At 40.0% G+C, this 27,113-nt stretch overlaps 1 protein-coding gene across 3 annotated transcripts in view; it reads left to right on the top strand.

Moving 5' to 3' along the window:
- The first annotated feature begins 5,442 nt into the window (after positions 1 to 5,442).
- LOC117426884 (integrin beta-5-like) overlaps positions 5,443 to 27,113 on the top strand; it is a 43,415-nt gene continuing 21,744 nt past the window's right edge. The window contains exons 1-10 of one of the 3 annotated variants that reach the window (XM_034045048.3): positions 5,443 to 6,071; positions 6,847 to 6,932; positions 8,331 to 8,538; positions 9,307 to 9,556; positions 11,583 to 11,751; positions 14,255 to 14,416; positions 14,827 to 14,922; positions 15,145 to 15,234; positions 17,534 to 17,668; positions 21,447 to 21,873. In XM_034045048.3, coding sequence (XP_033900939.3) covers positions 5,993 to 6,071; positions 6,847 to 6,932; positions 8,331 to 8,538; positions 9,307 to 9,556; positions 11,583 to 11,751; positions 14,255 to 14,416; positions 14,827 to 14,922; positions 15,145 to 15,234; positions 17,534 to 17,668; positions 21,447 to 21,873 — 1,702 coding nt within the window. In that variant the 5' untranslated portion in view covers positions 5,443 to 5,992. The remainder of the gene's footprint in view (positions 6,072 to 6,846; positions 6,933 to 8,330; positions 8,539 to 9,306; positions 9,557 to 11,582; positions 11,752 to 14,254; positions 14,417 to 14,826; positions 14,923 to 15,144; positions 15,235 to 17,533; positions 17,669 to 21,446; positions 21,874 to 27,113) is intronic. The other 2 variants (XM_034045047.3, XM_059033896.1) reach the window with 2 other exon arrangements.

Raw genomic sequence — 27,113 nt, forward strand, 5'->3', positions numbered from 1 at the left:
GCAGCCTTCTTAGATCCATTGAAGGTGGATTAAGTTAATTGATTGCCAAACCAACTTGTGCCTGCATTTCTCCTTTTCGGGTACACTGTAGCACAGGAGAATGTGGCTCCCATACTACTAACCACTGACCCTTTTATTTATTTTTCTTAGCAAGCAAGGCTTAGTACTGGCAAGGGGGTCCACTCACAGCAGTATCTATTATCAGGATCTGTTGTACCTACAGTAGGTCAGGACAACAACCAACAACCAGAAATGTCAGAAACTTCAAATGTGTTGGGTTATTTTTTTTTTATTTAAAAAAAATAAAAATAAATAGGACTTAACCGATGGCTTCAATTGAGTCATTTTTTTAACAGACTTCATGTGCTATGTAAAGTAGATGTACCGTTTCAATATGGTAAAAATGTGGATAATCGTATGTGTTTAATAAGTGTCTATATGCAGTACCTGTATGTGCTCTTCCTTACTGTAGAATACCTAATAATATTTCAGTGGCTCAGTTTGAAATATATATGTACATGAAAGCAGTCTTGTGTTGTGCAACGAGGCCAGTGTTTCAGGGTTTTTTCCATTTCATGTATTTAAGGCTAAAGTCTAGGGGAGGGGCTAAAACCACATCTCACAGTTACTTGTTTATCACGAGTCAGATTCTGTACACCATTTTAATCTCAACATTGATAACACTGTATACTGGTACAATAAATAAATGTTCAGAATTTTTAAAGGACTCATCATAAATTGTTGAGTTGTGAATAAGATGCCAAACTTTATGAATGAAAGTTGCGTTTCTACTGTTGATGACCCAACTGCTGTTTTATACAGGATGGGTCAAAAGTCAAGCAGTACAGTAGGCCTACAATAAAACATGAAGCTACCAATTATCTGATAACTGTCAGGGAAGTTTTAAAATTATAGTAAAGCAAACATCTACAAATTAACCTCAAATGTATCTCTTTATAATAAATGAAACAGAAATAAAGTGGAGATCCATGATAAAGCAGGTTTACTAGGATCAACCGCTGTTCAGATCATTAAAAAATAACCTAATTATACGTTTGCATTTTCTATATATTTTGTAATAATTATTAATAGCAATCTGTTTTTGCTGCTGGATTTATTTACTCCAAACCAAATGCTTCTAATTGTCTATGTGGACCTCCTACTGTACCCTTTGTAATCAACTTTTTATCAATATCAGAACTTCTACCACAGAGAATTGTGAGGGTCTGGAGCCAACTCCCCAGTAATGTTGAAGCTGACACCCTGGGATCCTTCAAGAAGCTGCTTGATGAGATATTTTAGTAACTAAACCTCCCATGGCTAAAACACTTCTAAAACTACAGCAGGTAAATACATATTGTCCAGTCTATAGTTGTGCTTGGTGGTTCACCACAACTACTTAATCTGGGGTTTGTACACAGATCACAGGCTAATGCATGGAATATCATGTTTAATGATATGCATTCATTGTGTAAGCAACTAAAACAAACGGTAAACGTTTATAAATTAAACTACAACAATAAAACGGATGCAACTGTTATTATTTTATTTTCTTACGCATACAGTAACTCTGTATGGTGCTGCAAATCAAACTGTACAAATACTGTTTAAAAAAAAAAGTTTTTCAAAGCTTGGTCATTTTTGTTGATTAAATCTCTGATAATAAATCGAAAAGCAATACATTTTTTCATTTGAATTTTCATTTCATATTTACGTAATAAACATAACTTCACTGAGCAAAACACAACATTATATTTAAACTGAAATACAAACGCACAGCAGATGTATTCCTTCAGAATGATAAAAGTGAGTATATTAACTCAAAATCCACTTAGAATGTTTAAGAAAAAAAACAGGCGATGAGTGTTTACTTATTGTACATGTATGTTTACACGGATGAACACATGAGAAAGAATGTTTGTCAACTTAATTGAACTATTTAAGATACTTGCCTAATCCAGGAATGGAAATAAGACGCCCACTGCACAACTGTTTCACCCATTGCAAGTTTACTGTAAGTTAGTCTTCCAGTGAAAGGCACAAACAGTCTCACAGTAAATGCAAAAACTGGCATCAACAGCACTGTGATGGAAGCATTATTTCCAGTCTGTGCTTCACTATTTGTAAAGCATTCACAGGTGTAGTGACATTTTTGTATTTTAAAAAGGTTTGGTATCTGGGAAAAAGCTGAAAGAAAAGAGTGAAATTACTTACAGTAATACCAACATTGGAAACTAGTGTATAAAATTATTTTTACATTGTACTGCTTTGAAAGGCTTGAATAGCATATTGCTAAAATACTGCTTGGGTTGCATGTTGCTTTTATAATTCTACTGTATTTAATGGTAAACGTAGATAGCACATTAGTGTACCAATAAAAAAAAGCTCAAACAGCCAAGTTAAGAACTTTTAGTAGTACTTAGTTTAATACACCTGATTTGGCTAACAATTTATTTAACAATAGAAAAATCCCAGAACATAAATGTCCTCCCTAAAATGAAACAAATTATTATTATTTTTTTTTTGATGTATGCAAAAAGTTTTAAATGATTAAAAAAAAAACTTTATTTGCGGCTGTTTCAGACAAAAGCCTGTGTAGACAGAAAAGTAAACACAGTGCAGTAAACTTGTGATTTTTCAAGAATTCTGTGGATGATGTCACAATAGAATGTTCATTCCAAGAGGTTCCTAAGTTTCTAGTTTGAATATATTATTATTATTTGTTTATTTAGTAGACACCTTTATCCAAGGCGACTTACAGAGACCAGGGTGTGTGAACTATGCATCAGCTGCAGAGTCACTTACAACTACTGTACGTCTCACCTGAAAGACGGAGCACAAGGAGGTTAAGTGACTTGCTGAGGGTCACATAATGAGTCAATGGCTGAGGTGAGATTTGAACCGGGGACCTCCTGGTTACAAGGCCTTTTCTTTAACCACTGGACCACACAGCCTCCTATAGATAAACTCACATGTTCCCTTTGTTTCTGAGCAGTATTCGTTCCATAGCACTGACTGATCCCACAGATGGCGATGTCTTCAGCAGTGTGATTAGCATTGATGAAATGTCAGGTTACTTGAAATATAAGAAGGTTATACAAAAATTAACAGTAACGTTACATCAATGGTGAGTGGTGGACGTTGGTTTATGTTTTGAAATACTGTACCTAATCTGCATTTTACAAAGAGAATAATGTTTCATGCCTATTACAGCTCCGTTCAGCTTTCAAGGATACAGATGGCTACAAAGAGACAATTATGTTGCAAATGAGGTACTGTGTGAATACATTTGTATGTATCCAATAATAATGATATTGGATTGACAGTGAATTGTTTTAGAGTGGCCATGATCCTATGGTAGAGATCCGTCTTCAACAGTTTAGTAAACAATATAAGCTAACTTTAATATGTGACCTTGTCTGGACCCTTATACCTGTTCCAAAATCCCAAACCAGTAAGTTTACTTGTATATGTTGTGTGTGGCAATACATTGATACTGTTCATTTACACACTTCTATGCTTCTACTTTAGTTACAACTATAATTTCTTGTATGTATTTAAAATATATGACTATAGGATAAGTTACCAGAGGTCCTATTTACAGTATGTGCAGTGAGTGAGTCTGTTACATCTGCTTGTTACATCCCTACTAACCAGGGTCTGTGAAACCAGCAGTATGTGTCCACTAGATGGCGCGTAAACTAAAGTTTTTCAGACAAAAAAGTAGTGGTCCATTAGAATAGGTACTGGAGAGCCCCTATCCTGCAGGTTTTATAGGTGTCTATGTCATCAATGGCTAAAGTTCTAGAACACATGTTAATCTTGACTAATTAAGCCAGTAATTGGTGCAATTAAATAACTGAGAGCTCGGTCAAAACGAAAACCAGAAGACCCAGTAGCTCTCCAGGACCAGGGTTGGAGACCCCTGTACTACACTATCTCAACTGATAGAATTTAGTCCTGGATACATTGATTTCAATAGCTTTACTCAGAGTCACCGTACAGTCTGTGTAGGAGATGTGGATCTCAATAGCTTTACTCAGAGTCACCATACAGTCCGTGTAGGAGATGTGGATTTCAATAGCTTTACTCAGAGTCCCCGTACAGTCCGTGTAGGAGATGTGGATCTCAATAGCTTTACTCAGAGTCCCCATACAGTCCGTGTAGGAGATGTGGATCTCAATAGCTTTACTCAGAGTCAGCATACAGTCCGTGTAAGAGATGTGGATTTCAATAGCTTTACTCAGAGTCCCCGTACAGTCCGTGTAGGAGATGTGGATTTCAATAGCTTTACTCAGAGTCCCCATACAGTCCGTGTAGGAGATGTGGATCTCAATAGCTTTACTCAGAGTCACCATACAGTCCGTGTAGGAGATATGGATTTCAATAGCTTTACTCAGAGTCACCATACAGTCCGTGTAGGAGATATGGATTTCAATAGCTTTACTCAGAGTCACCATACAGTCTGTGTAGGATGTATAAAATATACTATATTTTATTATATTAATGATATAATTAATAAAGTACAGTTGTGGTTGAAGACGAGTGCAAATGCAAGGCGTGGTTGCTAAAATCTTTTGGAAATTTGCAAAAAATCTACCATAGCATGATAAACTGTGTTAGTAAAATTGATAAAAGACCATATTTAAGTCTTGTATGTGGTACCAGCTTTTCTTTTGCTTTTTCTTCAACTAGTCTTAAGTCTCCAAACACTTATAAATAACCTATAAGGGTATATGTTGATATATCACATGTATATAGAGAAACAGTCTAGCACATGATTAAAAGGTTCTTTTGTGGTTCGTGTTATAAAGTGATACACGGTGTACTGCGCTTGCCCGGGCATGCATGATTATAGCTTAAAACAAGGAAATACCCATCTGAAGGGGGTATGATGTACTGAGTTTGGACCTTAAAAGTCATTTTTAATATCATTTTTTCACAATTCAGCAAATGTACGTGTCTTTAACTGATGAGCAACAAATTGGGCTATCTAAAATTGTAACTGTATACGATTTTGTCTTGTTCGCATTGATTTGTGCAGCAGCCAATCACAGCACTGGCAGCGTACCATTTTCTGGCATTAAACGGATACACGTACCACATTCTGATGATGTACCTGTATCCACCTGTATATTTAACCACAGATGTGGGATTGATGCAATCCAGGGTGGGCCAAGTGTTGTAAAAATGCTAAAAAAAATAAATAAATAACAATCAAATAAAGGTCTGTTTATACTATATCAAACCCACACCAAAATTACAAGCAATCACAATTATTACCATTTGTTCTCATGCTGCTGGTAAATAAGTGTATCATGTTTTTTGTATAGCTGTTTTAGACAACTTCAGTTCACACGTTTTAAAAGTGCTCGATTCTATCTGAACTAGCAGTATATTGGAGCCATCCACTTCCACCCCTCCCCCTCCCGCTAAATGGGCGGAGATTTCGAATCCCCTCTGTGCGCTTGTCCGATAAAACTTTGGTCTGTGGCTGAGAGGACGAGTGAATGAGCTGGGAATATAACATTAGCGAGAAAAAACTAAAACATATTTGCAGTGCCAGTGTGTTTAAAAGTAAAGGAAAAAAAATACTGCCGGCCTCGTCGACTAATTCACTTTTTGACGAAATATATATCCAAAGCAAAGGATTACTTCAACAACAAAAACTTGTTTAGCTGGTTGTGCTTGTTTTGATGGGTTGTTTAATTTGGTTGACACAGCGTTTTATATCTTTGTTTTCTAGCGTTGTTGTCATTATGATTCCACTGGATACTTTGCCGGAGTAGAAACGGGCGAGGGGGGACTTGTTTCAATTTCCTAACCGAAAATTCGCCAGCTGCACACAGGAGTGAGGATTTAATACAGCTTCTAGTGTTTGCTTTCAACGCAGTGCCAGAGAAAGACAAGTAATCAAGTGTATACACACCGCAAATCCAGGCATCTCTGAACACCAGGCTTAACTTTCAACCAAGGAACTGCACAAGCAATCATGTTGGAAAGGAAAAATGTTTCTCATGTTGTCTTAGTTACCTATTTGGTTTTGGAATTATTCATTCAGAATGTTAAAGGTAAGACCGGCGCTGGAGGGGGGAAGCAACTTTAATTTCTTACATAATTAAGTTCGTTAAGTTAAACTGAAGTTTGAACGCAGTCGTCTCACAGTTTGAAAAACAATAGACTTTTATTATATCTTATTTCGGTTACCTACAATGTTATGCAGCTGGCAGAATGATGTCTACACGCCAAGGGCCACACCAATGGTTATATAACTCTCCCAAGTGCTGTACCAACAAAAGTAAACACGAAGCCGGCTGCGTCTACCCCAACGCGTGATGAGCCGGCTCCGTCTACCCCAACGCGTGATGAGCCGGCTCCGTCTACCCCAACGCGTGATGAGCCGGCTCCGTCTACCCCAACGCGTGATGAGCCGGCTCCGTCTACCCCAACGCGTGATGAGCCGGCTCCGTCTACCCCAACGCGTGAAGAGCCGGCTCCGTCTACCCCAACGCGTGATGACAGAATGTTTGTATCTGAACCTCTGCGGCTGGTTTCACAACCCCTACACCAATTGAGCTCTACCTTACCTAAATTAACACGAGGTCGTCCACAACTTATCTGGGTCTGTGAAACCAGCCATTGAACCGTTTTTCTGTTTTTATTAACATGATTAGTATTAATGACGTGCAAGTGTCACCAGTGAATGTGCCAGTTTGTATAATCCATGACCTGTCTATTTAGCCTATAAGGTTGTAAAAAAAAAAGATGACATAATTGTACTAAACAAAGTGCTGTAAACTTTTCTAATGTATTACAAGTCACACATCCCTCTGCTTTCTGTGAAAGGTCTCAATATTTGCATGAGTGGCAGTGCTACCTCTTGTGAAGAGTGCCTTCTCATCCATCCAGACTGTGCCTGGTGTGCCCAAGAGGTATGACCCTGCTTCTGTTTTCTGTCTTTAGTGTTTTCTGGCATTAAAACAAGTACATTAATCTAGGTGATATGTATAGTGTAACCGAGCGACACTCACTCAGGTTCTTTTCAGCACAGAAACCCAACCCACACAGAACTTTTTTTTTTTTTCTTTTTTAAATACTGTGCATTGGACAGTGTTTTTATGAACAACAACAAAAATAAATAAAACAAAATTAACACCTAGCTTCTTCGGAGCGATAACTAAATGTTTGTCAGGAACCTACTCTAATAAAGCGGACAGCTAAGCTGTTTACTGGCTGAAAAACACACAGTTCTGTGCACAGTACCTTTTTCATTGGTACCACTGATAATACACACAGTGGGGCACAGCAACCCAGAAGAGACTGCTCTCCTTAAATACTCTGCACCTGGCTCTAATTTACAATAACAGCCAGGTGCAGGTGATAATTAACAATTAAACATTTTAGGGCCAGGTTTTCTGTCTGACCCTTCCCCTATCCTTTAAAAAATCCTATCCTTTTGTGTATATATATATATATATATATATAGATAGATAGATAGATAGATAGATATATACAGTATATATTACACACACACACACACACATCTAGCTTACCTAGCAAAGCAACCATCTTGCATGGCCCTTATCTTTTCTCTGTAGATGATTTAGGTTATTTTTTTGCTGCCATCAAACTATTCATTAACTTCAGGGATGGGAATAAGACTCCCATTGCATAGCAGTTTGATCCATTACTGCTTTTACTCCAGTAAGACAGACCTGAGCTTTGTACCTATATCCACTACTGCTGATCAAGCTCTATGCAATCAGTCTTATTTTCATCCCTGCTTGATATCATGAACTGCAGTGACTGGTAGCAGATCCTCCATCACATCCTCCCTGTGCTCAGATCAAGTGCTTGGACCACATTTGTTTTGTCAAACAGCCATTAAAGAACAGCTTCTTATTTTTAGCAGTGCAGTCAAATAAAATCTTCCTGCCTCTCGCCTACAAACCCACAAACCCCAAGTAGCTAACATTTCCTTTTAAAAGGAGCTGGAAAGAATTTTTAAAAATGAAACCAACGCTTATAGTATGGAAAAATCCAGTTATATTAATTTTTCTAGCATATAATCATACCATAAAAGAAATAAAAACCCTTTAATAAAATGAGTGCGTACTGCAAATACGAAGGAACCTCTTGAGAGGAGATTTACTTGCATGCTCATTACTGTTTCCTCAGTTTTTATTTTTGTTGCATATTTATTTCTGTATTCATTCATTCATGCAGTCAGGGAGACAGCGGTCTTGTTTTCACTGAAGAGTTGGAGATCACAGAGTTCAGTGAATATTCAGAAGTGTAAAAGCGGCTTCCTTTTCTTCTTCCATTCCTAGGAATTCGGCAGTAGGAGGACAGTCACTTCAAGATGCGACTACAGGGAAAGCCTGATGAAGAGGGGCTGTGAGAAGCACTTTATCCAGAGTCCTAGCAGCAGCATGGCCGTGCTCAAGAATATGCCTTTAAGCTCCAAGGGCTCCGGTCCCACCCAGTACGATGTTATTCAGATAATGCCTCAGAAGATTGCTCTCAATCTGAGACCCGGTAAGGTGAAAGTTCACGGGGATGTGGAATAGTAGTTTAATCTATGCTTTAATATGGAAAGAAAGAAATACGCAGTGTAGGTACCCAGTGTAGTGCAATACGTTTACTTTAGTATCATAACTTCCAAAGCGACAGGGATACATAGTCTCAACAGAGAACCAATCCTCTTCCAAAAAAGAAAAAGGGTGTACTGTCAGAGAGCGTGGACTCAATAGGAACAGGTCTTTATATTGATCTGGTCTGACATTGTGAAATTGCCTGCTTGGATACAGTCAATTTGTTAAACAGGGACACAATAAAATCAATTGTATCCAGCCCCCTCTTCATATAAAAAACAGACGTGCTACTGCTAAAATCAATGAATAGTCATCCTACTGGCACTGAACTGGTGGGTACTGTCTGAGAGACCAGCTGTACTGCAATGTTCAATATGCTTTATTCAAAATAACCATGCCTTACCCCTCTTGAGGTCTGTAAAGGGTTGTGAATATGGAAAGACTTTGTGACTCATTAGACGCTGTAGCCTGCACACATGGTATAACATCAGTAATATAAAAGCACTGTGATGTTGGATCATTTTCCATAACTGTGTGCTCTGAGTAATATACTCTGAGGAATATAGACATGAACATATTCATTATGTGTATGAACAGCTAAATCATAGGGGCTGGAGGAACGGCTATGAACTGGCGGAACTGATGCTGGAAACCGCGTGCTTGCCACTTTGAGACCTGTAATAGGAGTTCTGCTTTGTTCCCTTTGCGGTAGGTGACCAGACCTCTTTTGGGGTGCAGGTGCGGCAGGTGGAGGACTATCCCGTGGATCTCTACTACCTGATGGACCTCTCCCTCTCCATGAAGGACGACCTGGACACCATCCGCAACCTCGGCACCAAACTGGCAGAAGAAATGAAAAAGCTCACCAGCAATTTCCGTCTGGGCTTTGGCTCGTTCGTGGACAAAAATATATCCCCGTTCTCCTACACAGCGGCAAAATATCGGAACAACCCCTGCAACGGGTGAGTGAGCAGGCCAGGGCCATTCCTGGTTTTCAATTTACAATTCCCTTTTAATCAATTCCAACACTGATCAAAATTGCAATTGGGAGTGTTCTGTGAAAATGAGCTTCTCACAGTGGCAACAAATTACTTAAATTGAAGTCATTGTTAGTCAATTAAATTGGCTCCAAATTAAAGCAGTTGCACAATCACAGAAATGTTTCTCTCTCTAAAATATCAGTTCCAATTCCTTTTCCTTTGAAGGAATTGGAAATGGAATTGGAATTGGCCGCAACCCTGTGAACAAGGCACTTTGCACAACTTAATGGACAAATGTTTCACTGTGTAAATACTTCAACTTGTTACTTTAGGGAGCATTTACCCTACTTTAAGATTTTAAAAAGGGAAAGTTTAAAGGGGAGATTTTGTTTCAATAGCTGTGTAAACACTGTAGAGTGATCTGTATACATGTGTTGCTCCAGTTCGGTGGGGGTTAGACAGCATCAGTGTTTGGCACCATTGTGTTTGAGTCCTCCTGGTGCAGCCCGCTTTCAGAATGTTTTATGGGACTATCTGGTCACACTAAGACCTGGAAGAACCTGCTTGTAGAGGGAAAGGAGTCTCATCATTGGAACAGTGAGCTCTTCATCATCGAGAATTGTTTCCCACACTGGGGTGCTGGAGATGTAGAACAGGTTGCCCTGTTTAAGCTTTCAGACTTGACAAAGGTCATCCATTTATTAGAAGGATTCGGGCCAGCTACTTTGCTGTCACAAACATGTAAACACAGTAAAGAATCAGGTTGAAGCTGATAATTATTATAAACACCACTGTGTTCATCCTGCTCAGGGCTCTCTTTAACTATCCAGGGAAGGACAAAATAGCCTTCAGCATTCCTGACTGTTTCATTATTGCAGACACTAAGGACTATTGCTCCTCATCCTAAAAGTACCACAATATAGAGTTTGTCCAAGCAGAAGTATTAAGCAAGAGTCAAGGGATGACACTTCCAGTCCCAGCTTGGTGCAGGTAGTAATGTGGGCTAGTTCTGCTAGTTCTGCAGGCTGCTGTCACATGTTTATTGATGCATCAGCAGTTTGCTCTGTGGACATGCTGTGGAGCACGGTGCTCGAAATGAAGCTTCTTGGTTCAGTGGTGTGGCGGCCATGTTGAATAACCTAATTAACACACAAATGTCTTCTCCAAAACTGCTAATCTGATCGAAGCAAAACTTGGCATACATGATCCAAGTATGGTTTTCTTTAAAGTTGCTACAGTAAAAAAAACATGGCTGCCGTGGGCCAATCAAATTTCAGCAGTGCTCTAGTTGCATAAAATGAACAAAAACTCTTGAAACGTCTACAACTGAGTGAATGGCAACCAATCAAATTGCTTACATTTCCCAATAACTCCTTGGAAGCCGTAAAGTTGCTAGCAACTTCTAGTTATTGTTTTCCTCCTAGAGTTTTCAATATATTACTTTCTCATTGCTCTGTGTTATCAGCACCCGTTATAAACAGTTGATTTGCATTAATGTCTGATAGAGTGGTCTTTCCCTGACCGATCATGGACTGCGGTGACAGTTACAGGTGGACCACTGCAGAGGATATGAATGCCATTTTAATATATGATTGTTTGTTGATGAAGCATACTCAATAAATGTATTTTGACTACCATGGCCAAGTGCTCATTTTTCAAGTGTCATTTTTTCCCCAACGTAGTCCTTTTAATTATATCATAATCTGAAAGAACAGTTTAACCTGCATGGAATTTTTGTGTAATTAACAATGACCCTGAATGTCACTGCCCTCTGGTGTGATTACCTCACAGTAACTCACCCCCTGTCATGCCTCATTGCATAAGTAGGTTATGCCCTTGCCCTTATGCTTGAAAGCATGAACATTGTCAATACATATAAAAACCTGTGGGGATGCATTGTAATGAACACATCTTCTCGCGTTCCAAACTTCCATGCCAGGAGTTCAATTCATATTCAAGTGAAAACATACTGACCTGCAGCTTTTGTGTGTTTTTTTGTCTCCTGCAGATACAAGCTGTTCCCGAATTGCGTCCCGTCGTTTGGGTTCCGCCACCTCCTATCCCTGACTGACAAAGTGGACCGGTTCAACGAGGAAGTGCAGAAGCAGATGGTGTCTCGGAACAGGGACGCGCCTGAGGGGGGGTTTGACGCCATCCTGCAGGCTGCGGTGTGCAAGGTGAGGCAGTCTATTGCACCGCCTAGCCATTCTAGCACACCCCTGCAGCTTAAATGTTTACTATGGTTTGTATGTATGTTCATATGTTTGTGTTACACTTTCTTTTGTAAAATGTGCTCTTTATATTTCAATCAGCAGGTAAAATGTCTCAATAGGTGGTTGAGCTAATGTGATTGTATTTATAAAGAATCTGCATATATATTCATGCTAATGCCTAGTACATCTTTTTAGGGTTTTTGTTAGTCTAAGGTAAGCACTGCCCCACCAAGAAGGCAACCACTCTAATCCCTGTGTTTGCTGGAAACTTTGTTTATTACCCATCAGCCACGAGTGTGCCGTGCCACAGTGGCTGATGGGTAGTGTTTTTGTACAATAGGTGATCTTTAGAGAAAATAGATATAATTAGAACTGCAAAGGTGTTCATTGAAACGTTCACCAAAAGCAGCTAATTGTAGGATCCTTTTCTGAAATGTGTTTGTTGATCGCCTCAGTCGCATGTCAGGATGTTCTCACAAATTACATGGTATGTTTTTTAAAATTGAGCTGGGGATTTCAACAGAACCATTCAAGATAACAGCACTTCCGACTGTTTTTATTGTTGCAAGTCCTGAGGACCGTTGTTCTTCATCCTAAAAGCACCACAATATTGAGTCGACAGCAGCAGAAGTATTAAGCATGTGTCAAAAAATTTAACTTTTTTTTGGTTTTTTTTGGATATATATTTGAAACTTCCAATTCCGACTTCGTGACACGCACAGATAGTGACACATACAGACGCAAGCTGAAAAGCTACTCTTTTTTTCACCAGTGCCATTCACGATGACAACCAAAATGCAGTTTTTGCATTGCAGACAATATTTTTCCACTTCCTGGTTGATTAACCAGTCAGAAATATACTATTAAAAGCCACTGTGTAAATCTTCCAGTAGCAGGTGTGACCTCTAATGACAGTATGCTTCTGGCATAGTACCACATTCAACCTGGTCCAAAACAGTGAGGCCTCTGGTTCGGTTCAGTTCTTGATCTTGACCAGAAAGGGATTTGAATCTGATCGGGTGTTGCCTATAATTCAGGCAGGCATTGGGCTGTGAAATGAAACAGCAAAGCCAGCACTGTGGATTGCTGTTTATGTGAAGCACTATCTTGTTCCTTCACTCTATATTGTCTTAAAGTCAAATCTTGCCTTCCTTTTGCTACTTTCTCATGAATTTGTAAAACAGCACTCCATAAAACAGCACTCCATAAAACAGCACAGCAAGCAAAGTCTGGTCTGTGCCAATGCACTTTGAAGTTCTAACAATCTGTCTGTTGATTTACATGTTGAAAGCCGAAGTTTGATTGAAACGGTGCTGTGATACAAAACAACAAACAATGACATGCATTAAGTGCCCTGCATCTCTTGCACTATACATACGTGAAAAAAACCCTCTTCTAACTGTATTTGTTTTATGTGAGCTGAGACATTCTTATGCATGTAACTTATTGGAGTCATAGTCTGGGAATATAAAGACATGTCCTTCAGTCTTTAAATATGTACTTATGTCACACTTGCTTTTATTTAGAAAACCACTTATCCATTTGTAATAAAATTGTAAATACAGCTGCTGTCAGCAATCAAGTGGTCTGGCTAGTGCAGTACTCACTACCTTCTCTCTGTATATCTTCTGAATAACACATTTTTGAAGTGTGTTATAACCAAGCTGGTAGATGTTTCGTGTATTAAAATAATAATAATAATAATAATAATTTGGTGGAGCAGAGACTTGCTGCAGTATGCGCAATCACTGTAGGCTGTAAAAGAAAAACATGCTTTTGGAAAAAATGTTTGTGATGATTCAGCTGGTGTCGGTAAACTGTTACAGCTCAGGTCCTGTGCCTGCAGATGCACTCCACTGTTTTTTAGCACTCTGTGACATGGCTCTTTGTAGTGTGCCAGATGGTCTTGTTTGTGAACGAGATCCATTTTTATGTTTCCCATTGATTTATGGTGGAAGCAAGCTGTTAGATAGCTCATTTGGGGCTTCAGAGGATTAGTTACTGTGGGCAGCTCCTATTATTTAAATGCAGATCTTCTCTAGCTCAAAGAGTCACAGTGAGCTCAATAATTAGAAGACCATTTAGCAAGCGATCGTTAGTTTATTGCTTCCTGTCTTTCAGATCTTAAGGGTCAATTTTCGGCATGCCTGCGTTAACCATTTAATTTCTAGCATGGTTGCCACCTAATAAACATTTAGTTTAAATGCCTACAAAGTTAATTAAAGGAGCAACCTACCATTAGCTGAAGGTAGAAACAAACAAAGTGTTGGGACAAGTTTGTGAACTAGAAGGACACACACATACTGTGTGTAGCGTGAATGTTGTTAAATACAAAACTAGTTATCTCCCACCCTGAGTAGAGTTCCCACATGGCCACTAGTACAATGAGTGATGGTAGCTTTTCCAGATCCAAAGTCCAAGTCTTGGCTCCAACTTCCCTGAACGTGACTCTATTTGACCCCTGCAGGACAAGATTGGCTGGAGGAAGGAGGCGTTCCACTTGCTGGTCTTCACCACGGATGACGTTCCACACCTTGCGCTAGACGGCAGGCTGGGCGGAGTGGTCCAGCCGCACGATGGGCAGTGTCACCTGAACGAGAAGAATGAGTACAGCGGCTCCACAAAGATGGTGAGGGACTGTGGCTTTACTTTGCTGTGTTGTGTGTTAGCTGAAGCAGGAGATGCTATTGCAGGTTTTCTCCATATATTAGGTGAACAAGGCCTGTTGAATGTGGGTTTGAAGAATGGCTCACTAGAGAGCACCAACATGTTGTGTGGCTGTTTAGGCTTGACGACTTATGGATGGAAACATTAATGCCCTTCCTAACAGAATCATAGGATGAGTTTCAGAAGTTCTAGTAACAGGGTTTTTCTTTCCTGAAGGAACTGAATGCACAAGGGAAAGGCAGATACTGTAAATACTGTAATCACAGTGTAGAGCGACGACTCCCCTCCCTAATTGCCTTGGAAAAGCAATGTCCCTGAGCTACAATGGGAAGGATGGGTGTATTTGGTATTTATTTATTTTTGCCTCTGCAGGATTATCCATCACTTGCACTCCTGGGGGAAAAACTAGCAGAAAATAACATCCATCTCATCTTCGCTGTGACAAAAAGGCTCTACGTGATTTACAAGGTAAGGCCCTGAGTGGCCTGGGGGGTGTCAGTCAGTGAGAGGTTACTGTAAGACATTCTGTATGAAAGCAAACCAGCGTATTGGGACAGCTGGTACACATTTCGTGTGTTTGTGTTGGTTTGTTTTTGGCCCATGCATTTTTTCAGCCCTGCGAATATCGGAGACGTGAGCGGAATAATGACCTTTATTGGTTTTGTTTGATTTTGTTCCCCTTTTGAAAAGAACTTTACTGCACTGATACCAGGGACGACTGTGGAAATTCTTGACCAGGACTCCAAGAACATAATTCAGCTGATCATCAATGCCTATAATGTAAGTATTTATCAAACCTGACCATGGAATATGAACTTTGGAATTTTACAATTAAGAGCCGTTTTACATGTGCCGCATGTGTTCCAAAAGGATGTCTTATTATATTTAGTGATACTGATAACAGGGTTAATAACTCATGAGGATGCCTCAGTTAGAGCTAAAGCACAACTGTATTGAGATCCACTGCTTTGCAGATTAAGAGATCCCTGTGTCTTTATGCATCTTGGTGTCACCTTACTAAAGCAAGTATAAAGTATAAATGGTCTTGCTTTTCATTAACTTGGTAATAAAGATGAACCTTTTTTATGTCACCTCACTTAATATCATACCCTGTTTATTGTCATGATCTTTCAAAAACCACCATGCACCATAGGTTCTTTGAGAAATTACCTCTCTTAATATCATCTCACAAACTCGCTGCTTGTCACGTTTTGTGCAATTTCAAATGCTGCGTGGCCGGGCTTTACTAAGTAAACACAGGATATAATTAATTTCCAACTAACAACCAATAATCACCTCCGCTGATGAACTGACATTATGTGCACCCTGTCAAATGCTGCGTGGGTCTTAACAGAATACAATTCAGTTCCAAAACACCAACATCACCACATTTTTCTTCTTTAACATAGTCAGTCATACAAATGCACACAAAAAAAACACCGAGTGCAACGCCTAATTGACAGCTCTCATCATTCGACAATTCATGCCTTTTTTAGATAATGACACTGTTTCGTTCCAGTTACAACACGTATTTGTCCTGTAGCAAACTATATGCATGTGTTTAAATGTAAAGAATGTGCAGTATTAAAACACTGCTCTTTAATTCACTGCTAGTTTTCTTTTTTTTTTCGAGCAAACGTGGAACCCGGTTTATGTCATGAATGATGCCTGCACGGCAGTCGTGTTATAAAGAGGGTTCATCTGTAAATTGAATTAGAGATTAATTAATAATTACCCTTAATTTTGCAGTTTCCTAATACAGCAGTAAAAATGATTGTTATGTTTAGGGTAATAAAAAAACAAGTACTGCATGTTTGGAATATTTTATAATAATCTTTTTTTAATTTTTTTTTACTGGCAATTGAGCATTACAACAGACACTTACAACACAAAGATCCAACTGTATTAAGCAATTAGTGAGGTCCATTTCACTACCCTTCTATATATACAGTAGTATATTGGAGTTAACTTTCCTTTCTCTGGCCATTGAAAGGGCTGGCCTGTCACAGAGGAGTACGACATGAAAAGCTTATTGGAGAGAATAGCAGCTGCAGATTGTGAATCCCACTCATTTACACAAGCTGCCATCCCATGTGCTGCCTTGCAGTCTTGGAGTCTAAAGCAGAAGCTGCACAAAGTTTGTGATGTACCCTTATGAAGGACAGCCTGAATGGGTCACCTTGTGGGGTTCCACTTATTATTTAAAGACTGAAATCTTTGTGGGCTAAATGGCACAAGCTGTACTGATGCATCACCATTTTGATATGTGGCTCCTGCGTTTATACTGATGCACTTTAAAATTGACATATTTGGCAAGAATGTTTGTTTTGCATGATTGTGGTTGTGGTTGTTGTTGTTGTTGCTGCTGTCTGAGGAGGGGGGAGGAGGGAGGGAGGGAGGCTGGTTTAGTTATTTGGTCAAGTAAGAAATAACATTGCCTGCTTATCCTCTACCCTGATTAATGTGCTGCTTTGCAGTGCTAGATATTCCTGCAGGTTTGCTAATGGCTCTTTGCTGTGGCCCTAACCTGCAGCTCACGTGCTAGCCTGCAGTGAGATGTGAACCTTGTGAAAGTCCCAATGGAAGTGCACCCCCAGACAGGAAATGTCTTCCAGCACTGCCTGTGCTTGGTACACTCAAACCGGGGTACTGTTTGACTCGGGACCTTGGATTGAACAGAGAGTACTGAAACAGAAGGATCGATTCATACAGTCAGTGCCATGTAGTATGGGCATGCTCGTATACTGTGGCAGTAAAAGCAGACACTATGAATACTGTGATCTCAAACTCCTGCTTTGTCACTTGACCTCCTGTTGAGTGAGGTACGGTTCACACACAGGTTAAAGGAGGGAGTGTTGCTGTCCTACTGCATAGCTGTACCATGTTGCATTTTACTGCCTTGACCACACTGAATGGTGACATTGTGGGCTCTTTGGATTATTCCTAGAAGTATTTGTAGCAACAGTAATAGGTGGTGTGTTTTTTTTTATTGTCATTTGTTTGTGTAAGGAGTGCTGTTTGTGCAATATGGAGTAAACCCATCCTGTTATTAACCCTTTGTGTTGCTGTGGATTTCCAGAGTATCCGTTCTAAAGTGGAGTTGACTGTCTGGGATCACCCGGAAGACATTAATCTGTCCTTCACAGCCACTTGTCAGGACGGACGGCCACGCCCAGGGCTCAGGAAGTGCGGGGACCTCAAAATCGGGGACACTGTAAGTTTTACTGGTTTGGGCTTGTACTGTAGAAGCTGTTTATTGTAACTTTTTCAAGATTAATATAATTTCTTTAAGTGGAGAAAAACAGCATTGAAAATGTCTCCCTTTCTAATAGTACTGCAGTCCTCTAGGCTCTGCCTACTTGGAATAGTCACTTTGAATTGAGCCGTGTGTTGGCAACTCCTTCAGAAGCCTTGCAAATATCAGCTTTCTGCTGAGTGTGTTTATTAAATGCAGTGTTTTCCTGTGTGCTGTAATCAAAGCTGTGTTTACAATTGGGAAGTCTGAAACAGACAAGTACAGTTCAGGAGGATCTCTTATTTTGCCACTTGGTTGCAAAACTATCCAAGGCAATATGATGATGTGCAGAATTCAGGGACTGCGCATGCCAGGAAAGAGGTTTCTGTGGCCGGCAGTTTGAGTGAGAATGGGGACAGTAGATTATTTAGAAATGTCCACCATGTGTCAAATGGGATCCTGTGTCCATAAATATTTATAGCTGAAGGAATCTATAGTTCTGAAAGCAGGAGTTTCAGCATGAAACTTTAGAATGCATCGCAAAAGCCAAATTATATTTTCAATATTCTTAATTTTTATGACTATACCGATTTTACATTGCAAAATGAACGTTCCTTTGTCCCAAGTTGGCTGTGTCTCTTGGCTTGGTGCTGTGCTGTTGTCTAGTCAACCGGACTTTCATTTTGTGGCTGAGTATACATACATACATACATACATACATACATACATACATACGTGCATACATACATGGTATAGTAAGATAAAGGACAAAACTTTAAACTAGGTCTGGGCTTTTGATAGAATTAACGGTGGTCTGAGTTACAGTCTTCTGTGCATCCTGCTTAAGGCTAGATTTCCAGCTGTGCATTGTGGCTGAAAAGTGGATATTTTATTAGTACCCAGCAGAGAAAAGACCTGGCTGTACTTTAAACATTAATTATCTTATTGTCTGCCATCACAACAGGGGCTTTGTCTCATCACCATCTACTGTAGCCTTCAAATCCCATGTCTTCAGTGATACAATAGGAGCAGCTTTTAGTCTTTGCCAAAACAAACTTCAACCCCGGTTATTTTCAGTTTTTAGATTTTTGCTTAATGTTAGCACCCGTGTGAGTTGACTGCTGGTTGTAACCGGTTAATAACATCACATACTATAAAAACTGTGAGACTTCAATAGAACTATGATGACTGCGCTTGTTCTGTGCTTATCACTAGAACTACATTCAATGAAGATACACTTATGCACATGCCACTTGTATTTAACAGACCTGTAACCAGGTTAAGCAACTTATACAAATTGTCTTGAGGACTCTCTCGTTTTCATTGTGCACAGTCATCAATAGAAATCGGTCGGACATGTGCAACTGAACAAAGTCATTGGGTGGAGGGTAGAGGTTCATATACAGAAGGCCATCCAATATGGACATGACCTTCAGCATATCTTTCTGAATGTAACACTGGTACTTTAATTGGGAGCTGGGCTGGATGTATTGTGAATGCTTGAATAGCTGAACCCATCTGTTCCAGTGGAGGAGCGTTGGTTCCCAAACAGAAAAGAGAAATCACATGCCCCCTGTGTGTCAGTCTTCCCAGTATGGAAAGCCTAATCAGATAAAGGATTTGGCCAAAACCTCGGTGTCACACAGACCAGTACAATAGCCCAGTTCTGTATGCAGAATAAGTCTTAATTAACACAGTCTGAATCTAAATTTCTTTTGCTGTGAGTGAGATTAAAACAATAAAAAACATGTATCCTTTAAGCTAATGCAGTAGGAAAAAAAATAAGTGTTTGAGCTGACTTTTTCAGACAGCTGTTCAGTTTAGTTTGATGAGTTAGTAAACAGGAATGCACTGAAATTATATTTTGCCTATAAAGTCAGACGCTTCCCACGTAAAATACATATTTTATAAAGACTGGTACTCTCTCATTAGCCTCCAATGTCCTACAATTAGAAAAAAAACAAACAGAAACTTCCTGCATGCCTAATCACAGAGCCAGCAGGCTTACAGGCCCCTGCTTTATTCTATTTTGCTGTGAAGCATCATTCAGTGCTGTTTGGCCCTGTGGTGCCCATTCTCAAGGACCTGATTCAATTTCCTATACAGCATTCTAACACTTAGTGTTAGGCATTGTTAAGAGCATAATATGGAAATGGCACACACTGCCAAGATAGTTTCAAACTACAGATTGATAAGCTGCCACTAGAAAGAGAACGTAAAAGTAAATCACAAAATCAGTGGGCATAGTCTCAATGTGAGGTCTTGACGCTGGCATGTATGTTATTAATTAGTTGTTGAAGTTACTCGGCTTTATAGTTTTGAAGGAAAAATGAAATAAGCAATCCTCAATTTTCACCACAAGTTAAGCAACCTTGTTTATGTCTCTTCAAATCTGCTGTGGTGTAAAAATGCATGCAGAACTGAACTGCGCAGAAAGGCCCATTACCAGTCACTTAAAATTGAATGTGTGCATTTCATCTGGCTAAAGGTGTTTTTTCAAAAAAGAAGCGTCTGCCTGATGCAGAGTTTCCTGAATCACTATAGCAGTGCTTCCAATGTTTGTAATGATTCCCTGTTCAAAGACTGAAGTGCAGCATTACAGCCAAGCCTGAGACATTCTGCTAAATATATACTGAACCATCCAGCCATATCTGCATGCCCATGCTGCATAGCTGTTGGGTTATGTGCGCCTCTGGCAGGCTCTATTTAAAGCTGAATGTTACTATCCCTCCTCAGAGCACAGTGCTGTTGTCCCTTTCTTTCAGTAACTCTCTGCATACAGGCTGTAGTAGCTCTGTGCGTGAGCTGAGGGGAGCAGAGAAAAGTGTGTGTGGGGAATCTTTTAGCAGAGTCTTAAAGGACTTCTCTGCAAAGAAACAATGCAGCCAGTGCCACTGGCAACTGAGGAGGGAAATTTAAATGCTAGTAGGTATATAATCAGTAATTCACTAACAGAACTTGACAGGAATTGACTTTAGCCCTGAACCCAGTCCTGGATTTCAGAACTCAATGAAGTACATTATTGAAATGCTCTGTGAACCTGCAGATTCCTGCTATGAGCAGGGCAATCAGTTCAGAGCATATGTATTGTAGAAGGGACACTATTGCTCAAACCCAGTTTCGAGCCCTGCACTAATAGATTTTTAATGCATTGAATAAATGCAGCTGAATGGGTGGAACTATTCTTTTGTCCAGCTACATTCTATATGAATAAAGGCACACCCAACCCTTTGAAGATGGGTGAGATATTTAACACCAATTCTCTTTGTTTTGGGGGGTGGGGCAGGAGACGGTTTCAACACATAGTTATGATTCTGATAATTATTGGGTGCAGTTATGTTATGTCTTACTACTTTGACATAGACTGTATTGTACGTTTTATAATCTTCCTTTCCAATCCTTGTTCTAACAGCATGTAGCTTTACACATCAGATGGATTAATTGGGTGAGCGTGACTTCACAAAATACAAGTGTAACCGTTTGAAAACGGGCAGCATGCCAGAAACCCTGCTGTGTCTCTGTCGGCATACCAGCAGCCCTGCTGTGTACGTTTCAGAAAAAAAAAAAACTGTATACATTTCCTCCAAGTGCCTAGCTAAATTGCTGACCACAACGAAATGATCCCCATACTGTCAGTAAAAGCTATTTAACAATTATTATAGGCTTTTTAGATGCTAATTGCACATTTGAAACATTAGGTCCCACTGAAAGGAAAACTCCTGCTAGAATAACTCTTTGTTGCTTTGTTTTCTGTCAGGTCTCTTTCAATGTATCTGTGGACGCCAGGGGCTGCCCTGCTGAGGACACCAGGCACAAGTTCACTATCAAACCCGTCGGCTTTAAGGATACTCTGGAGGTCACTGTCAACTACAAGTGTACCTGCGGATGCACCACAGAGACAGAGAACAACAGCACCAAGTGCAGCAGCATCGGCACCTACCAGTGTGGCATCTGCAGCTGTGATCCTGGGTACCTGGGAGCCCAGTGCGAGTGCCAGGAGGGCGAGGACAGCATGTACCAGACCATGTGCCGGGAGGCCGAGGGGAAGCAGATCTGCAGTGGCAGGGGGGAGTGCAGCTGCAATCAGTGCCTCTGCTATGAGAGCGAGTTTGGGAAGATATACGGGACATTCTGTGAGTGCGACGACTTCTCCTGCGCCCGGCACAAAGGCATTCTCTGCTCAGGTGAGAGGCAATAGTGCTGTTGGTATGCTGGGCACTGCTTTTTCTCATGTCGGTTATTGGTCCCCCAGATTCTTCCCTAACCTGCGACTTGGTTGCACATTGGAAATCTGCTCGGGTAAACCTCTCTCGTTCCTGGTTTTTGCTGTTTGCCTGAAAATACTTCTCATTTAGAACAAATGAATTTATTTAAACGAAATACAGTAGGGTTGTAAACTGGAGTTCTACACTGCGGTAAACTCCTCGGTCTTCAGTGCGTTTCAGGAAGCTGTTAATTTACTCATACACTCCATGTTAGTCAGACTTTCAGTTACTGGTATATTTATTTTAAAAATACAAGCTTTCAAGACCACATAGGTTCCTTCCACTGTCGCCTCTTGAAGGGACCTTGCCTTGCTCTGTTTGCTTGTGGCTAACATGGCAGGACTGCACTGAAACTTCTACGCTGTTACTGATAGACAATGCAATGCTGAATACTTACTTGAGTGGTTTTATCATAATGTGCCTGCCACAGTTGAAAGTTATTCTGACCCTGGGGAGAATGCTGTGTCTTAAACATTATTTAAACAGACAATACGTTCTTCTTCCTTCAGGAAATGTATTGTAGTCACAATCAAATACCTTGCACATTCCATTGATTCCATTGCCACAGTCTGCACACAATCCTGTCTAACCAGAACATCCGGTCGATGGCCTTCAGAATATAGGTTTAACTTCATTGGCATGAAATGAAGCACTGAATGATATTCTTATAGTACATTAAATATTTTTGAGTAACAAACACATTAATAAGGACATTTGTATATTACACATTGTTTATACAGTTTGCAACTTCTCCTTTTAGGCCCACCATCTAAAACTCCCAGTGGTTCCCCAAAGAACGAACAATGAACCCCTAGATTTAAAAAATCTATTTTTTATGGATTTAAATGACACCCATAGTTCTCATGTTACCACAGTGTTACTGGAATGTGATACATTTTAAATGAATGCTTTGTTTGCTCTGCATAGCCACTGATTTCACAGTGTGGAGACTGGCACAGAGTCTGGAGTGCCAGCTTGGGCCCGTGCCCGGTAATTAAACCAAACGGCTTCCAGGTCACTTCTCCAGCACGTCGCTCCTTGTTGTTTGGTTTCTTTGTTTATGTATAATTATTTTGCAGGGTAATGAGTAGGGATTAATGTAGTCGAATACACGATAACACGAAAATAAAAAACTATTAGAATAGCATATTACATATTGGAGTACACAAAAAACGTATATTAGCTACTAGTATAAGTAAACATGTCTTTTTTTTAAATGCTGACGCTTGACAAGTGTTCAAAGTCCATGTTAAACCCAGCGCATTCATGTGAATGAGATTGGCATATTAAACGTAACGACCCTAATTAATCAAGCAATGCTTGTAACAGCAAAATTCTACAGTTCTGCTTGAAATTGTTGCCGATTTCATTGCCTTGTTTTCAGCTAATGTTAACAACAGATCTCCCGCTTGAGTTCCTCTGTGATGACTGCACACAGCCGCTGTTGCTAGGCAGCCGTGAAACAGCTTCCGGGAGCATGGCACCAGCTAACTTTAAATTGGTAAACAAATGGATGTAGCAAGTGCTGAAAAGGAAGCCTAACTTTAGTAACATTGAAATTAGAATGCTAATTTAGCTTTTTGTTGAATATAAAGACATACTAAATGCTAAGCAGAACACCACAATGACTGGGAAAACAGCGTGGAAATAGTTTTTTAGCTCTGTGGACTGCAGTACAATGTAAAACATCTTCTGTTGACTTTCTGTGAATGGATGGAGTAACGTCAACATTTGCACTGACCATTAAAAGTACAACCTGGTATGTTCCTTGTTTTGAATTATTTACAGGTTATTGAATATACCAAGTAACTTGAACAAAGAAATCTCATCTTGGACGTTGTTTGTACACTTTGTGAACCCGGTCGGCCCCTCCGAAGAGTGAACTTGAACTTGAGCGGCTTACGCTTTTTATGCTGTCTGCTGTAGGACACATACGTATTTGCCTTTTATTCTTTATTCCTGGTATTTTAATACACGAAAATGTTGGCCCCTGTGTATTCGAATAGGAAACTATTGGAAATTCCCATCCCTAGTAATGAGTCAGTAATGGTTTCTGATTATATCCATGGCCTGCTTTTGCATTCAGTGCACTTGTTGTGAAGGACTTTATTGGTATACTCTGTCCCTCTAACTGCAATTTATTAGTATACTCTTTCCCTGTAATTGCAGGATCCCCGCACTGTACCTGCTTATTGGCTGCAGTTTAATCCCACTATGGTTCCAATTGCAGCTATGCTTCACCTCCTTCCAGACCCCAGTAGACTCCTATCTCATCTTGGTGACCTCCCAGCTGCCAGGCACTTACTGCTTTCTTTCACTTTAATTACTTGACTTTCACATTTGTCTTGCATTGTGCGCACATTGATAGCTAGAATACTGTGTTACGATGGTCAAAAATTAATTAATTGGAGGAATTGAAACTGGTGATGTGGCTGGAATGTAAGACCGTGATTTTGTTTTTTCTGAGACTTCAAAGAAACTCCAGAAGTATTAAATACAGAAATGTTGAGGTGGTTAAAGGGGCAGAATAAGCTTATTTCGTAATACTTTGGTTATAAAGACCGCTATGAGACAGCTGTTACATAGTGTTTTGAGAACATGTTGAGGTGGTTAAAGGGGCAGAATAAGCTTATTTCGTAATACTTTGGTTATAAAGACCGCTATTAGACAGCTGTTACATAGTGTTTTGAGAACATGTTGGCTTAACTGAGGCATTTATTAGAAACCATATAATAAATGTTTTGTAAATCAAAAAAAGTTTAATAACTCCTTTTATAGATGTTGTATAAACAGATCCTGAAACGGAAGTGTGACCTGTTATTGCTAAACAAACTTGCATGAACCTTGGCTGGAGAATGTGACTTGGAGTCTGGGAATGCAGGAGTCATTTTGCCCATTCCTTTGAGGGGATCCAGCCTCTCTCTGGACAGTTTGTTTCACAACCAAACAGGAAGGTGAAGCTCCACCATCTGTTCCGTGTCAGTCTGATTTGATTAGCAGTTTACCAGGGCAACAGTCGAGGTATAACTGGTGGCATGTCACACAACGCTTTGCTCAGGATGAAAGCCAGCTGGAGAAGTCAGCTGCCCTGTTTGCTTTTAACAACTGGGCAATGGGTTAAAGACCCATTAAGAGACTTTTAGAAAGGCCTTCCCTGGTTTTGCATCTAAAAATATCTCTCCAGCCTTAATTTGAGGCTTCCTCATTTACACATGAATGTATGCTTTCAAATATTTAATGTTGATGTGGAATACAAATTATTGTTATTTGCAATAAAATACCAAGTTCTGCAAGCTTTACATAATTTGTTTAACACTAGAACTGCCGCGGTTATACCCCTAGCTAGAACCGCCGCGGTTATACCCCTAGCTAGAACCGCCGCGGTTATACCCCTAGCTAGAACCGCCGCGGTTATACCCCTAGCTAGAACCGCCGCGGTTATACCCCTAGCTAGAACCGCCGCGGTTATACCCCTAGCTAGAACCGCCGCGGTTATACCCCTAGCTAGAACCGCCGCGGTTATACCCCTAGCTAGAACCGCCGCGGTTATACCCCTAGCTAGAACCGCCGCCACCGGTCATACGACAATTACGTTTTAAACAACCTCAATATTAAAATGAAAAACACACTATCAGTTACAACTCAAAAGTACAGCCGAAACGCTGTATTTAAATGAACAATTAAACATAAAAGGGTTTATTTTCTAACTTACCACATATAAAGAACTACTTCAAAAAATGAAAAACTGTAATAAAATAAACATCATAAAAAAAGAAAATAACTCAATACCATTATGTAACGTAAATGCACTTTCAGGGAAATAGACTTCAAAGCAGCGCAATCCACACAGATGTAACGCTTCTCAACTTGTCCTGTGCATTTACCACATACTGCACTTTCACATTGGGCACAGATATCAGAAGTTTTATTTTTATTGCATTTAATTTTAGTGTAACTGGGTGCAGCACTGAATCCAGGTTGGATGCATTTGCCTGCTGCTTTGCAGTTTTCTGATCGAAATGTTTGTGCCGAAGCTCTGTGGCTAGCTTCAAGATGATATCTCTCCTTATCAACAGTCCCGATGGCAACTGACTTATGAAGGGAGCGGAGAATAATGACATTCTTTCTCGGCTTGCATTTGTAAACAGTTAGCGTAGTGCAGTCACTGTGTTTCAAAATTGTACTGGAGTACAGTTGTGGAGATTTGTGCAGATAGTGGAATCTCTCTTCTTGCTTTGTTCATTGTTCCAACTAGGCTGTTTTTTCAATTGCAGTGAAGTAAAAAAAAAAAGGTCAGTGTTATGTTTACAGGATTGCAATAAACGCTTCTAATTCCTCTAACGACGTTGCCTAGGAATCATAATTTTGTATCCTATGTGCCTCTGCTACAGTACAGCGTTGAATGTGGTGATCAGTAACTGAGAGTGCTATCGATGTTGCGTTTTGCATACGCCGTGGGAGCTGAGGTTTCAGTCAAAACATTTTGTGCAGCCCATCTTCCCACAGTGTCAACACCGGGATTTACAATTTCCCAAATAGTGCCTGTTCGTGCTGGCGAAGCAACTGGAGTCGCTGTCTTTGGTACTGCTGCGGGTGAAGCGGTAAGCATATCAATCTCTTTTTTGAGTGGTCATGCATTTCTTTGAGCCATTTTGAGTTTCAGCCTAGCCTCTGTCAGTCTACCTGGTGAGAGTAAAATAGTAATACTATACGACAGCAGACTGTATATGCTCACGTGTAAGCTCAGTGGGAGTAGAGATAACAGGCTTGGCTATAACAAAAAAATGAATATTGTAGGTTATATTCAAAATAAAAACATGTATTGTAAAAGGCAGTCAAAATGACTGCTTTGGCGGTTCTAGGTGGGCGGGATTATAACGTCCTTATTTTCATGATTACAGCCTTTCAGGGTATTTAATACATGTATTTAGGAAAGGTCATAAACGGACAACGTCAGAACTTTCAGAGACGCAAAGTAATTTAAATTTGAAAACCTGAAACCGTCAACATGACTGCTATGGCGGTTCAAGTGTTAAAAAGAAAACTGCCCTCTGTTTTTGACATTTATTTATTTATTTATTTTTGAGAAACTGGACATTCTGCAAGAAATCGTTTTAGAATTGTCACTATTCTGTATGTACTGCAATAAATAGACTCAG

Source organism: Acipenser ruthenus, chromosome 11, assembly GCF_902713425.1.
Source record: "Acipenser ruthenus chromosome 11, fAciRut3.2 maternal haplotype, whole genome shotgun sequence".
In the NCBI taxonomy this organism is placed as follows: domain Eukaryota; kingdom Metazoa; phylum Chordata; class Actinopteri; order Acipenseriformes; family Acipenseridae; genus Acipenser; species Acipenser ruthenus.